The sequence below is a fragment of the Macrotis lagotis genome, chromosome 4 (assembly GCF_037893015.1).
Source record: "Macrotis lagotis isolate mMagLag1 chromosome 4, bilby.v1.9.chrom.fasta, whole genome shotgun sequence".
Lineage (NCBI taxonomy): Eukaryota > Metazoa > Chordata > Mammalia > Peramelemorphia > Peramelidae > Macrotis > Macrotis lagotis.
This window is the reverse complement of record NC_133661.1, coordinates 149,272,548-149,288,503: the sequence shown is the minus strand read 5'-3', so window position 1 is coordinate 149,288,503 and position 15,956 is coordinate 149,272,548. Positions and strand designations below refer to the sequence as shown.

Sequence of the window (15,956 nt, the reverse complement as noted above, 5' to 3'; positions counted from 1 at the left end):
CTGAACTAGAGAAAGTGTTTTGTATATGGTATGTTGTGAATAAGTATTTATTATAAATATGAGCTAACCAGTATTCTTCTAGACATCACCTTTCCCAGTCCATCCTCTGTATTATTATTATCTGTTCTAATCATGCCTTAGGTCAAAAACTTTTAATGACTTTTCCCTGTCTCCTTTTCCTGGTAATTCAAGTCCTTCCACAAACTAACATTAGCTAGTCTTTATATCTTTGTCTTTTAGACATTTTTCCAGCCAAATTATTTTTCATCCCTTTTGTTTCATTTCCTCTCTTAACTCAACTTTCAATTCTACAGACATTAAATGTCTGTTATTTCTAAACACAAGATAAAGCATAACTGTCCCTTCCCTGAAAGGTTATACAACATGTATAGTAATAAGCAAAGGTCCTAAAGGAAGAAGAGAGGAATAGAAATAGGGGATCAGATGATGTGCTAAAAGTGGAAACAGATAAAGTCTTCATTGTTGTTAGACCTTTATATACTTCATGCTAAGCATATAGGATAAGAGAGTCAAGATTAGAAAACAGGGTAGAGTTAATTGACTTCTGTAGGGTGCTTACCATATAGTAAGTGCTTTTGGTAAAGTTATGTTTTGAACTAGGAATGTAAAAGCAAAACAGCCCCGGCTCTCAAGGAGCTTAAGTTCTAATGGAAATTAGGAGATTCAAAATGGAAATAAATATGCATGCTTGATGGAAGGTATTCTTAAAGGAAGTCTAGTATTTGGAGGAACTGAGGAATTGAGGAGAGTAGAAGAAGGACTTCTTGGTGAATGGCCTCAGTTTTTCCAATGGCAGAGACCGAGTTGCTGTCCAAAAAAGTAAGGAGAAGACTGCACAGAAAGATACTGATGAATTTTGAGGAGTAGGAGGGAGAATTTATATCCAGTGGCAATTTTTTTTTTTTGCAAGGCAATGGGTTTAAGTTGCCTAAGTCCACACAGCTAGATAATTATTAGGTGTCTGAGGGCAGATTTGAACTCAGGTACTCCTCACTCCAGGGTCAGTGATCTATCCACTGTGCCACCTAGCTGCCCCCAGTGGCATGTTTTTGAAGGAGACAATTATGAATTGGGGGTGGGGATGGGAATTTTCATGTTCTTTTTTTTAATTAAAAATTTTTTTCACTGAGGAAAAACTCATCTTTCTTTTCCACTTTCTTCTGCCTCTGCCCCTCTTCCCTATATTGGAAAAGAAAGAAAAACAAAACCCTTGTAACAAATATGTATAGCCAAAAAATTTCTGCTTTGACCTGTTCAGCTTTCTATCTATCTATCTATCATGCATTCATCCATCCATCTGTCTACACCTTAAATCCATTGGTTCGCCAACAGGAATTGTGTAACAAATTTTTAAAAAAATTTTAATTAAAAAAAATTTTTGATTCCAAATTTCCTCTCTTCTTCCATCTATTGAAAAGACAAGCAACTTGATTGGGTAGCGTGTTTCATCATTAGTTCTCTAGAATTCAATTGAGCAGAATTCTTAAGTCAAAGTTTTTTTGTCTTTACAATATTGTGAATTGTTCTGGTTCTGCTCACTTAATTCTGAATCAATTCATATAAGTCTTCCTAGGTATTTCTAAAACTGGGAGGAAGGCATTTTGGAATAGTGATTATAGACGGTACAATAGGGAGATAGTAAAAAGTTGAAGGAAAGGATTTCTCATAAGACTGAGAGGCCCACTGAAGTTATAAGAAGTGTTTTTCTAGTGTTTTTCTTTAAGTTGAGTGAAGTGTAGTAGTTATTTGTAATGTTATTTCCTCTAGTTTTTCTTGTTTTTCCTTTGTCAATCTTCAAATTTTCTGTGAAAAAATTTATATTTACAGGTGGAAGTATGCAATTGATGCTATTCTTGAAGTTCATATAAGACGATATACCCGGATGTGGTCATGGGATAATATAAAAAAACACAGACAGTTTCTCAAGCGCTATAAAAATGCATACAAAAATAAGCTAACCCAGAGTAAAATCACAGAAGAAGTACAAAATGAAATTCAGGTATGAATGTCTTGATTAATGATCAAAGGAAAATGAATTTATTTGACTTCTAAGTCAGATATCCTGATTTCTTTTAGTTAGTGATCTTGATGTAAAAACAAATTTTAGTGAATGTAATTTTTTCAATTATATGTCATTTTGATAAAATTTTAAATTTGGCATGTGCAGAAAAATATCTGTTTTTCACATTAATATTTAAAATTTTATCTGATGTGGGCTAATAAAAGTAGTAATATGATAATAATTATACTTAATATTGCAAATTTCTTCTTGGGAACTCAACTTTTTTTAATTTTTAAAATATAATCAGCATTTTGATATAACATGATTTTTACCTAGTTCAGCAGTTTGAAGATAAAAAAAATTAAGGCACATAATGGTTTGCTAAACCTCCAATCCTGTCAATCCAATCTCCATTTCTGCTATTGATTCATCATGTGAACTGCGAATTGAATCCTGTTGTTCAGATTTTTTAAAAAAAGAGCAGAAGCAAGAGTTTTCACTTCTATGGTATTTTTTATTCTTCAAATCAATTTATGTTTTTTTACTCACGTCCATGATCTAATAAACTACCAAAAACATAACATTTTGTTTGTGATGGGAGTAGAATTAATTATCAAACATCTGCTATGTTTCTGTTACTGTGCTTGGTTCTAGGGATATAAATATGATAAATGAAACAATACTTCTATTTTGACAGAAATTGATAAGGCATAAAAAATATAAACAGAAAAATATAATAAGAATAAGTACAGATAAAATACAAACTAAATTGAGAGGGATGAGAGTACAGTCAAGTGGATCATGAATGACTTTATAAAGAAAGTAGTGCTTGAGCTGGTTTTTGAAGGAAGAGATCATTACTAGCTTTGGGAGAGCAAATTTAGTTTCAGCCTCATAAGATCAGCAGTCACATTACTGGGAGCTTAGACTTGAGTTAAGAGGAGAGGAAGTGGAAGTAGGGAATGCAAACAGTTTTTTCAAGGAGTTTGGCTGAGAAAGGGGGAGAGATATAGCTTAAAGGGATGACAGCATGAAGTAAAGGTTTTATAAAGATGAGGGAGACTTGAATATGCTTGAAGGCAGTAAGGAAGAAACCAGTAACTAGGGAGTTATTGAAGATGACAGCAATGAGGAGATAGTGGGAAGCAGAGTGGAGGATAGAGAAGAAACTTTGAGGTTGCAATCTGTTGCACAAGACAGGATAGATGATGAGGGGGATCAAGAACACATGTACATACTTGGGCAAAGAAAATGGCTACCTCATCAGAGACTAGGAGGAGAGAGTAAGGAGTGACAATAAAGGATTTGGAAGTAAATCCCTGGGGAGAAGAGAGTATTCACCTTGAATGGCCTTTACTTGCTTAATTAAGAAAGAGTCTAATTTCTCAACCAAAACATAGAGGAGAGAGAGGGAGATATGGGAGACTTGTGGAGAAAAGTGAAGGTTTGAAAAACTTTTGTGGAGAAAAATAGGCAGTCATTTACAGAAGGATAAAATTATTACTTTGCAACAGTGAGCCTCCAGTAAAAGTTGAATAAGGAATGAATGGTGAGAGGATTTGAAATTAGAAGTCAGTTTTAGAGTTTAATTGGCTTGCTATTGGATCAAGATAGAAAGGGAGGTAATTGAATCTGAGCCAGAATAATGGCTTGAGAAATAAATAGTTGAAAGGTGGAGGGATTGGAGTCCCCCATGAGGACAAAAGTTTGGGTTTGGGGAGTTTGGTAGGAAGGTACCAAAGGGAGAAATGGAATTAAGTGACAGTTTATAGCTAAGTAGAGGAAGGTCTGAATTTTTAATTAAGGAAGGGTAACATTTGTAGATAGTGGTAGAACCAGTGTTTGTTTGATGTGGAGTGAAGGAATGAGGTAGAGATTTAAGAAGAATAGTATTTGAGGGACTGAGACAAATTTTACCATCTTGCAAGCATGAGAAGATGATAAGTAAAAAAGGCTTCTTTTGAACATTTGTATTTCCAGGTTTGTGCTTAAAGTTTATTACAATTAATAAAACATACAGAGAAATCTGATTTTCAATCTATTTAATGAAGTAGCAACCTAAAGCATTGTTGATCTAAAAATAGACTTATTTTCATGGAGTTTTTGCAGAAGAATATGAAATTATTTGGATAAACAAGTCATTTAGTTAAAAACATTTCTTGGATCTGTTTAATCTTTCATTTACTTAAAAGTCTGTCCTGTTATCTTATAGGACTTGGAGAAGACTCTTGATGTTTTCAACATTGTTTTAGCAAGACAACAAGCTCAAGTTGAAGTAGGTAACTTTTTCTAGCTTGTTTTAGATTCCTAAGCACTTTTGTTTTCATTGGTTATTTAACCTAACATCCAGAAATCTAATTTTAACATTTGATGAAGCAACTGAAGCAAACCTATGTTATCCATTGATTCATTTCAGTGTAAATAGTTATCAAATTAGACTAAAGATAATGCCTATCAACTTGATTGAGTTGAAAATCAATTTAGTTGAAGATGGTGGAGAGAAGATAGAAGGTGCCAGGAGCTTTTGCCAAAATCCCTCTGAAACAATCTTAAATGAATCCTCTAAACAGGCCCTAAAGTGACAGAACCTATAAAAAGACAGAGTGAAACAACTTTTCATCTCAAGATACCCAGGAGGAACTTCAGGAAAGGTCTCATATGGGTGAAAAGGGGGACGCAACACTCTTAATCACAGCACAGCTCAGTGACCAGAACACCTGGGTCCTGGTTCAGAAGGCCAGCAGTATAGAAGTCCAGCAGTGAGGGCCTCAGCACTGGCATGGAAGGCAAACATTGAGCCCTGGAATGCTGGTGCAATTGGTGGGATGGTGTCAGACTACTCTAATGCAGGGTGCTAGCCACAAGCACCTGAGGCCCTAGTATGGAAAGCCAGGGACCAGATGTCTGGCCCCCCTGTGCCCTAAGCAGAACTCAGTTTTCAAGATGAGTAAAAAAACCCCCCAAAATACTAACCATAGAGATCTACTTTGATGACAGGGAATATTAAAATGCCATCTCAGAAGAGGAATGCAATGACAAAATCCTACATATAAATAAATAAAGCCTCATAAAGGGGATTATGAATTGGTCTCAAATCCAAAAAGTCCTCTTGGAAGGTTTCAAAAAAGGATTTTTTTTTTCAGTTTTTTTAAATTTTTTTTTTTGCAAGGCAATGGGGTTAAGTGGCTTGCCCAAGGCCACACAGCTAGGTAATTATTTCTGAGGCTGGATTTGAACTTGGGTACTCCTGACTCCGGGGCCGGTGCTCTATCCATTATGCCCCCTAGCTGCCCCTCAAAAAAGGATTTTTAAAAGCAAAAAAAAAAAAAAAATAAAGGGAGAAGAAAAATTGAGATAAGAAATGTCATACAGAAGAATTTTGAAAAATTTGAAAAGGAAACCCAAGAATGATTGAAAAAACATATCTTTAAAAGTAAAATTGGTGGTGGCTAGGTGGTACAGTAGATAGAGCACTGGCCCTAGAGTCAGGAGTATCTGAGTTAAAATCTGGCTTCAGACATTTAATAATTACCTAGTTGTGTGGCCTTGGGTAAGCCACTTAACGGTTACCATTGCCTTGCAAAAACCTTAAAAATTGAAAAAGTAAAATTGGTCAAATGGAAAAGGAAAACAATTCCTTTAAAAGTAAAATTGACCAACTGGAAAAGGAAAACAGATCCTATAAACATAAAATTAATCAGTCAACTGGAAAAGGAAACACAAAAGCTAACTGAAGAATATAAATCCTTAAAAATTAGAATTGGACAAGTAGAAACTAATTACTCCACTAGATATCAAGATTCTATGAAACACAACTAAAAAGACTGACAAAACAGAAGATATCTTTTTTTTCCATTTTAAAGATTTTATTTATTTTGTTTTACAATTTTCCTAATCTTGCTTCCCTCCTCCCACAGAAGACAATTTGTCAGTCTTGTAAAGTATCTCTTAGGAAAAAATGATTGACCTGAAAAATAGATCCAGGAGAAATAATTTATGAATTATTGGTCTACTTGAAAGCCAGGATCAAAAAGCCTGGACAGTTTCTTTCAGGAAATTATTAATTAAAAATTGCTCTAATATCCTAGAACAGGGCTGTCCAAAATGCAGCCCATGGGATGATTTTATGTGATCTTCCTGTTGGTTTACTAAATGCTTTAGTATATGAAACTGAGCTACCACAGAACTCCCATTAAAATGGCAAATCAAAATATGTTGTCTATTGTTGTAATAAAAAACTTAAAATTAAGGTTGGACAGTCCTGTCGTTGATTAAGAAGATAAAATAGTTTTTTTTCCTTTTTAGGTTTTTTTTTTTAGGTTTTTTGCAAGGGTTAAGTGGCTTGCCCAAGACTACATAACTAGGCAATTATTAAGTGTTTGAGGCCAGATTTGAACTCAGGTACTTCTGACTCCAGGGCTAGTGTTCTGTCCACTGCGCTACCTAACCACCCCCAAAAAATAGTTCTTGAAAGAATCCACTAATCATCTCCAGAAAAATATCCCAAGATGAAAACCCCAAGGAATAATGTAGTCAAATTTCAGAATTCTCAGTTAAAGGAGAAAAATACTGTAAGCAGTCAATTCAGATACTAAGCAGCCACCATCAGAATTATGCAGGACTCAGCTGCTTCTACATTAAAGTATCAGAGAGTCTGGAATATGATATTCTGGATTGCAAAGGCACTTGGCTTGAAATCAAGAATAAATTACTCTGCAAAATTCAGCAAATTCTTTCAGGGGAAAACAAGAACTTTCAGCAAAATAGAGGACTTTAAAACTTACCCAATAAAAAGACTAGAATGGAAGAAAACTTGATCTTCAAATACAAGACTCAAGAGACGTAAAAAATAAATAGAAAGGAAAAAATGTTAATCAATAAGACTAAATTGTTTACATCCCTTCATGGGAATATAATACTTGTAACTCTTGAGGATCGTATTTCTAATAGGACAGTTGAAAGGAGTATAGTCATATAGGGAGTATATATAAAACAAGATATAAAATAATTAAGATACAAGAAAGAATTATATTGGGAGAAGGTGAAGGCAGAAGAGGATAAATAATACTATATGAAGAGGCTAAAGGACCTATTAAAGTAACCAGAAAGAAGAAAGGGTGTGAATAATTAATTCTTATTCTACATAAGCTATTTTAAAAAATGGGAGAGGAAGTTCTGCCAAACTCCTTTTATGACACCAACATGGTGCTGTTACCTAAACCAGGAGGAATCAAACAGACAAAGAAAATTATAGACCAATCTCCCTAATGAATATTGAGGCAAAAATCTTAAATAAAATCTTAGCAATGAGACTACAGTAAGTTATTACCAAGATAATATACTATGATCAGGTTGCATTTATACCAGGCAGTAGGGATGGTTCAACATGGAAACACTCAAAATAATAACATATCAATAGTAAAACCAACAGAAATAATCTGATTATATCAAAGGCTGAAAAAGCCTATGATAAAATAAAACATCCATTCCTATTAAAAACACTGGAAAGTTTAGGAATAAATGGAGTTTTCCTTAAAATAATAAATAATATCTATCTAAAAAAATCAACAAATAGTATATTTAATGAAAATCAATTCAGAGCCTTTTCAATAAATTCAGGGGTAAAACAAGGATGCCCATTATCACCATTACTATCTAATATAGTAATAGAAATGCTAGCAGCAGCAATAAGAGAAGAAAATGAAATTGAAGGAATCAGAATTGGCAGTTAGGAAGCAAAACTTTCACTCTTTGCAGATGATATGATGATATACCTAGAAAACTGAGAAAATCATCTTAACAGCTCCTTGAAACAATTAATAAATTCAGCAAAGTATCAGGATATAAAATAAGCCCACGGAAATCATCAGCATTTCTGTATATGAACAACAAAGCCCAAGAACAGGAGATAGAAAGAGAAATTCCTTTTAAAATAACCATAGACAACATTAAATACTTGGGAATCTACCTCCGAAGACAAACCCAGAAACTGTATGAACACAATTATAAAACTTTCCAAATAAAATCATATCTAAATAATTGGAAAAATGTCAGATGCTCATGGATAGCTTGGGCTAATATGATAAAACTGTTAATTCTACCAAAATTAAATTACTTATTCAGTGCCATGCCAATCAAGTTACCACATAACTACTTTATTGAGCTAGAAAAAATAGTAAAATCATTCATCTGGAGCAACAAAAGGACAAGAATAGCAAGGGAACTGTTGAAAAGAAATGTAAAGGAAGGTGGCCTAGTTCTCTCCAACTGTACTATAAAACAGCAGTCCTCAAAACTGCCTGGTACTAGTTAGGAAATAGATTAATGGATCAATGGATTATTATAGGTTCAAAAGAAAGTGCAATAAATGACTGCAGCAATCTACTATTTGATAAATCCATTACACATCAGCCTCTGGGATAAGAACTCACTATTTGACAAAATTTGTTGGGAAAACTGGAAAATAGTATGGCAAAAACTAGGCATAGATCTACATCTCACACCCTTTACCAAAATAAGGTCAAAATGGGTTCAGTATTTAGACATAAAGAGCGCTACCATAGACAAATTAATAGACCAAAAAATTATCTATCTGATCTATGGAAAAGGGATAAATTTATGACCAAACAAGAATTTTGGAGCACATTATAAACTGCAAAGTGAATGATTTTGACTATATTAAATTAAAGTTTTTGCACTAATAAAATAAGTGCTGCCAAAGTTGGAAGAAAAGCAGAAAACTGGGAAACAATCTTCACAACCAGGAGTTCTGATAAAGGTCTCATTTCTAAAATATATAAAGAATTGCATCACAAGTCAATCCCCAATTGTTAAATGGTAAAAGGATATGAACAGACAGTTTTTTTTTTAGGTTTTTAAAAGGCAAATCGGGTTAAGTGGCTTGCCCAAGGCCACACAGCTAGGTAATTATTAAAAGTGTCTGAGACCGCATTTGAACCTAAGTACTCCTGATTCCAAGGCCGGTGCTTTATCCACTATGCCACCTAGCTGCCCTGACAGCTTTCAAATGAAGAAATTAAACCTTTTTATAATCATAGGGAAAAATGCTCCAAATCACTATTGATTAAAGAAATGCAAATTAAAACAACAAGGTATTATCCCACACCTATTAGATTAGCCCAGATGAGAAAATGGGAAGATGATCAATGTTGGAGAGGTTGTGGGAAGATTGGGACATTGATGCATTGCTGGTAGAGTTGTGAATGGATCCAACCTTTCTGGAGAGCAATATGGAGCTATGCCCAAAGAGCAATAAAACTGTTTGTACCCTTTGACTCAGCAATTCCAATTCTAGGACTATATCCAGAAGATGTAAAAAAAAATGAAAAAAATCCTACATGTCCCAAAATATTCATTGCAACTCTTTGTAGTGGCAAAGAATTGGAAATTGAGGGGATGCCCATCAATAGGGGAATGGTTAAACAAGTTATGACACATGAATACTTTGGAATATTATTGTTCTATAAGAAACCATAAATGGTCAGACTCTAGGGTAGCAAGGAATGACTTATGGGTTCTGATGCCGAGTGAAAAGAGTAGAGCCAAGAGAACAATGTACACATCAATAACCTTATGAGATGAACAACCTTGATGGAAGCAACTCCTTTTGGTAGTCCAGAGAGCTAGGACAACTGTATTTGACTGGTTATAGACTATACTACCCCCAATTAGAGGAAGAAAAATAAGCCAAAACAAAACACACAGGAAAAAAAAAACCTACCCTTCCAAATCTGATGAACACTTTATAAAAATTATCTCTTATGTATTTCTTCCCCTCAATCCTAATTCCTCATGCCAAAAATTACTATTACTAAATATCTTTAACAGCATATGTCTATAAAATGCTAACTTTATTATTTTCAACCTATGGGAGGGGGGTTGGGAAGGGAGGGTAGAGGGAAATTTTGTGATTTGAAAATATGCATATACAAATGGATGAAAATAATTAAATTTTAAATTTAAAAAATAAAAAAAAACAAATCATGCTACGGTTGGGGAGGGGTAACTTGATGGTGCATTGGATAGGGCACTGGAGTCAGGAGGACCTGAGTTTAAATGTGGCCTCAGACACTTCATAATTATTTAACTGTGTGACCTTAGCCATGTCACTTAACCCCATTGCCTTTCAAAAACAAACTAAAACAAAAAGAAATCAGGAGCAGGAAGACTTCAGAAATTCCTTGGAAAGCCTTGCATGAACTGATGAGTGAAGTAAGTAGAATCAGGAGAACATTGGACACGTTAGCAGCAACACTGTAAGATGGCAAATCATGATGGAGTCAGCTCCTCTCAGCAGTTCAGTGATCAAGAACAATCCTAAAAGACTTGTGATATAAAATGCCATCCACACCCAGAGAAAAAACTATGGAGTCTAAATGCAGAGCAAAGTTTACTATGTTCACTTTTCTAAGCTTAAGTTTTTTCATTATTTCTCAGTGTTCCCCCCCCCCCCCCCTTAGTGATAATTCTTCTTTCTGCAATATGTCTAATAGGGAGTTTGAATCCAGCCTTAGACACTTGCCACTTATTGCTGTGTGACCTTGGACAAGTCACTTAAACCTCATTGCCTCCCATCTAGGGTTGTCTTCCAGTCGTCCTGATTCATATCTGGCCACTGAATCCAGATGGCTCTGGAGGAGAAAGTGGGGTTGGTGATTTAGCACAGCATCCTCTTCACTCAAATCCAATTCATGTGCTTGTCGTGGCATCAACTCCCTGATGTCATGGTCTTCTTCAAAATGAAGGACAAGCAATATAATATGGAAATATGTTAAACTGGATTGTAAAATGTTTAACCAGAGACAATAGTAGAAAAATATGGAACTCAAAGCTTGCAAATGATGAATGTTGAAAATTATTTTTGCATATAATTGCAAAAAATAAAATAAGTTAAAAAAAGGTAATTTAAGTTTTATTAAGAAATGAGATATTTGGGGGTGGCTAGGTGGTTCAGTGGATAGAGCACTGGCCCTGGAGTGAGGAGGACCTGAGTTCAAATCCAGCCTCAGACACTTAATAATTATCTAGCTGTGTGGCCTTGGGGAAGCGACTTAACCCCATTGCCTTGCAAAAACCTTAAAAGAAAAAAATAAATGAGATATTTTACCTCTTTTTCTCTGCCCCCTGGATAGTTCCAAAAACAATTGAGAGATAGCTATATGCATATATATGTAAATCTATGTGTACATTCTAACATTGTAGGTAGTAGAAATGAGCACTGGTTATGAAACTAGAGAATTTGGATTTGATAACTAGATCTGTCACTTTTTAGCCTTGTGACATTGTATGAGTCATTTAGTTTCTCTGGGTCTTCATTGCCCATCAGTTTAAAAAAAAGGAAAGAGGCAATTCTTGACACGTCAGTTCTAGTGCCTTTCACGATCTAAATATTTATTTTAGTTTGGTTTCATATTTCTTATTTTACCTTTGCAGATCAGTAACTTTTCAATAAATTAAAGTTGTAGAGAGTGAAGTGATTCAGTGAAAATTTAAGTGATTTTCTCAGGTTCATACAACCGATACTGAAAAGTGTGAATAGTGGTTTTTATTTTTAAAAAAGCACTTTTAAAAAAATTAATTCTGATTTTTAAATTTTAAGGTAATGGGGTTAAGAGACTTGCTTGCCCAAGATCACATAGCTAGGCCATTATTGTCTGAGGCTGGATTTGAACTCAGGTCCTCCTGACTCCAGGGCCGGTGCTCTATCCACTGTACCACCTAGCTGTTCTGAATAGTGGGTTTTGAATACAGTTCCTTCTGACTACAATGGTAGCCCCCAAATCACTGTACCTCATTACATAGCATGTATTTACTGAATATGATGCCATTGTTTTTAGAGTTTTCTTTTTAAATGAAGATTTGAATTTATTAAAATTTATTAAGAAATCATTTTTCCTTTTTAGGTGATTCGATCTGGGCAAAAATTGAGAAAAAAATCAACAGATACAGGGGAGAAGCGTAGTGGAGGCTGGTTTAGTGGATTCTGGGGTAAGAAAGAAGCTAAGAAAATAGATGATGAAGAATCCTTGGTTCCTGAAAGTAAGTTACAATTCAAATTAACGTATACTTCATTGACAAAGAAATGTAAAATGTATTTATATGTCTCTAATAATTTAGCATAGTTTTCTAAAATTATATGAAATAAGGATATAATGTATAGTATTTATAAGTGTGGTGTCTGAATAAAATATAGTGAATATATTTGTATTTTGATCCTTTATGGAGGGTGTATATTTTGGGAAATAGAGGAAAATTTCATAGAAGGGGTTGAAAGGTTTATGTTAAACATTAAATACATAATAGTAATGATAATAATATAAACATAATAACTTACCTATAAGCATAAAACTGTTACATTTAAACAAAAACATTTAAAAATAATACATAATATCTTGTTGCCTAGATTTTTAATCTTGTCTGTTGTTTAATACCTATTCAAAAAATGTAGATGTAATTAAACCACATTAATACTTGGGCTAGTTCTTATAGCAAAATCAGATTTCTTCATAGAATTTCATCTATCATACTGAACTTATCTTTCTTTAATAGTTCCCTAAAAATTTAGAATTTTTATTGTAGCAATTGATGACCTTATGACTCCAGAGGAAAAGGCAAAACTCTTCACTGCCATTGGATATAGTGACAGTACCCACAACTTAACTTTACCGAAGGAGGTAAATATGTTGATAAAATAAATGCTGTATTTCTTATTTGATTCTTAATGTGACAGGACTATAATATGAGCCAATCTGGGAAAAACTGTAAAATGTATTAGAATTTAAGTTTATCTTTTGTTTCAATGTGATTTGAGTCCCAGGAGGCAAAATGGTTGATAACTACTAGCTGTGTAACACTGAGTAAGACACTTACGTTCTGTGTATCTGGAATTTTTTCATTTGTGTTTTTCACTGTTAAATGTCTTTTTTATTAAAATTTTTTCTCCTCCTTAGATTTAATTATTTCAGAAAATTTAAGAATTACCTGAAAGACATCATTATAGAGTAGGGACTTTGTGAATATCATGTTATATTTCTTTCATCATCCTCCAAAACTTAGCTTATATTTTTGTGATGTTAGAGAATATAACTTTTCATTAAACTCTCTTATGATGTCCTTTCTTGACCATAGTAGTTGTATTGAACAATAAACAGTTTTATGTCACCAAGTTACTGGGGGATCAAATGAGATGATGTATATAAAATGCTTTGTAAATCTTAAAGCTAAATGTTATTACTATGGAAAGAGCACTGGACTGAAAATCAGAATTATTTGAATTCAGCTTCCATCTGATTAGTAATCACCCAACTTTTCTGAACCTTAGTTTGCCTATTTGTGGAATGGAGTAATAATACCTGTAGTACCTACTTTACAGGGTTATGAAGATCCCACAAAATAATCTTTGTCAAATGCTTTGTAAAATTTAATGTTAATATTTTGGGTATGTTAATCATTATTTAAAATATTATTTATTTAATTCTAATTATTAATATTAACTATTTAAATTTGATTAATTTAATCTTTACATATAGTATATAATAAATAAAGGCTTATTGTGCTAGAAAATAAAAACTACTTAAGCTTTGTTTGAAAAATATTTTTTCTCTCTATCTAGTATATTGCCCATGTAATGACACTAAAACTACTAAGTACATCTATTACCATCAGAGAATACAGAAATGTTCCAGAGATACTTAAAGTACAAATTATTGGTTTAAGCACTCAAGCATTTCAACGGCCAGGAGCACAGGCACTTAGGTAAATTAAAAAAAAAAGAATTAGATTTTTATTTTTGTTATATTAACCTCAAAGATATACCAATACATATATTACTTGCCCTTAAGTTCCTTATCTCATGTTAAAAAGACAAGGCATATGGTTACTTTTGGAAGGAAAGGTTCAGAGAAAGCTTCAAATCATCTACAAGTTTATGGTGAACATCTGTTATGCTATTTATTTTGAGGAACCCAAGATAAATTTTGTTTTCTAAGTGAGACATTCTTCAGCCTCTAGAATTCATAACTACATATGGTATTGCATTATTATGATTGCATTTTGTAAATAAACAAGAACATTTTCTTTTCTTTTTACTCTCCTCCACTTCCACTCCTTAAAAAAAAAAAAACTGTGGAAGATAGTGGGGCATCTTATGAGAGTAGGGCAAGGGTTCTGCCTACTTTCCTGACATTCCAGAATCAGGAGTAAACCAGGAATAGCATGCTATAGTCAGTTACTCCCCAGATATGTAGCAAAATAAGGGTCAGTAAGACATTTCAATTAGGCAGTATTGAATTCATCCAAGCACACAGAAAAGTTAATGAATATTGCAAGTTAATTGCATTAATACCAATATGTCAGAAGGCGCTATGGACATGGACAGCTCAGAACAAGGTCAAGGAGATGAGAATATTTAAACTGTTTTTAATTGGTCAGTGAGTAGACCAATTTATCCTGAAAGAAAGGTTTATGTAATAGAAGATTTAATATGATATGAAGTTTGTAGAACGGAACTGCTAATTTGGACTTAGTTCTTTGCATCAAAAATTAAGTTCTTTTTCTGAAAGAATTTTATATGACTAATTTTTAACATCTATCACTTAATCTAAATTAAATCTCAATCTTTAAAAAAATTGGTTTGTAGAGTAGAAGCAAAATTGGAACATTGGTATATCACTGGTCTAATGCAGCAAAATATTGTTCCATCTCTTGTGGCTTCCATTGGGGACACCTGCTCATCATTGCTTAAAATTGAATTTGAGACAAATCCAGAGGAAAGCACTGCTGATCAAACTCTAGTTGTTCAGTCTCAACCTGTAGAGATCATTTATGATGCAGTAAGTACATTATGAATAATTTTAAACTTTTCCTAATTTAATTTTGGTCTGGCTTCGGCCAGCAGTAAGAAGTTTTGCTGGGTTCATGTGGTTCAGGTTGTATTCTTGATATCTCTGATTTATATCACCTTTTGGATATGAGGGCCCTTGATTCTATTTCTGTCTTCCAAACTGTCTGTCTCTTCCTTCATTTAACTCTTGTGAAATCTACCAAATCTTCCTGCTATAATTTTTTAGTTGTTAGAGTTCCTGCTTTAAACTTTGGGAATCTTGTAAGCAAAAAATGTGACAAAGAATCATTTTCAATATTTGGATCTAAAATTTAGAGAGAATGCAGTAAAGTAGTATCCCAAGATTGTCTAAGAGGATAACTAAGCTTACAACTGTTATTTTCTAGAACTAAGGTGAGTCTTGGGATAATGCAGTATAAAGACAGTGTTTGTTAAATGGTAAGATTAGTTCAATAATTATTTTACAGAAAACAATAAATGCAATGGTAGAATTCTTTCAATCAAGTAAGAGATTAGACCTTGAGCAGATAACATCAGCAACTTTGATGAAACTGGAAGAAATTAAAGAGAAAACAGCTACAGGTAAATTATTTGAGCATTTCCTTATTTATTTATTTATTTATTTATTTATTTATTTAGGTTTTTGCAAGGTAAATGGGGATTAAGTGGCTTGCCCAAGGCCACACAGCTAGGTAATTATTAAGTTTCTGAGGCCAGATTTGAACTCAGGTATTCCTGACTCCTGGGCCAGTGCTCTATCCACTGTGCCACCTAGCTGCCCCACATTTTATTATGCTTAATGACAAAGATAGGATTTTTTTTAATTGTAAATTTTTTTTTAATTTTTAATTTTATTTTTCTAGTTAGTTTTTAACATTCATCTTTTTGTAAGATTTTGAGTTATAGATAGAATTTCTTTTTACTGACTTTGAAACTGCAGCTGGAAGCAATGCACATATAACTTAAACTATGATTTTCAACAGTAATAACAATAATTAGAAAAATCTGTTTTAAAATACTTATTACATTGTCACATCTTGGGCCCAGTTTAAAATAAAAAATAAGGCATAT

The 15,956-nt window shown here is 33.5% G+C and overlaps 1 protein-coding gene across 2 annotated transcripts in view; it reads left to right on the top strand.

Annotated features, from left to right (window-relative positions):
• VPS13C (vacuolar protein sorting 13 homolog C) overlaps window positions 1-15,956 on the top strand; it is a 206,026-nt gene that overhangs the window by 46,901 nt on the left and 143,169 nt on the right. For both annotated transcript variants that reach the window (XM_074234293.1, XM_074234294.1), the window contains exons 13-19: window positions 1,849-2,020; window positions 4,236-4,298; window positions 11,947-12,082; window positions 12,623-12,717; window positions 13,656-13,798; window positions 14,682-14,874; window positions 15,353-15,467. In XM_074234293.1, the coding sequence (XP_074090394.1) occupies window positions 1,849-2,020; window positions 4,236-4,298; window positions 11,947-12,082; window positions 12,623-12,717; window positions 13,656-13,798; window positions 14,682-14,874; window positions 15,353-15,467 (917 nt within the window). The remainder of the gene's footprint in view (window positions 1-1,848; window positions 2,021-4,235; window positions 4,299-11,946; window positions 12,083-12,622; window positions 12,718-13,655; window positions 13,799-14,681; window positions 14,875-15,352; window positions 15,468-15,956) is intronic.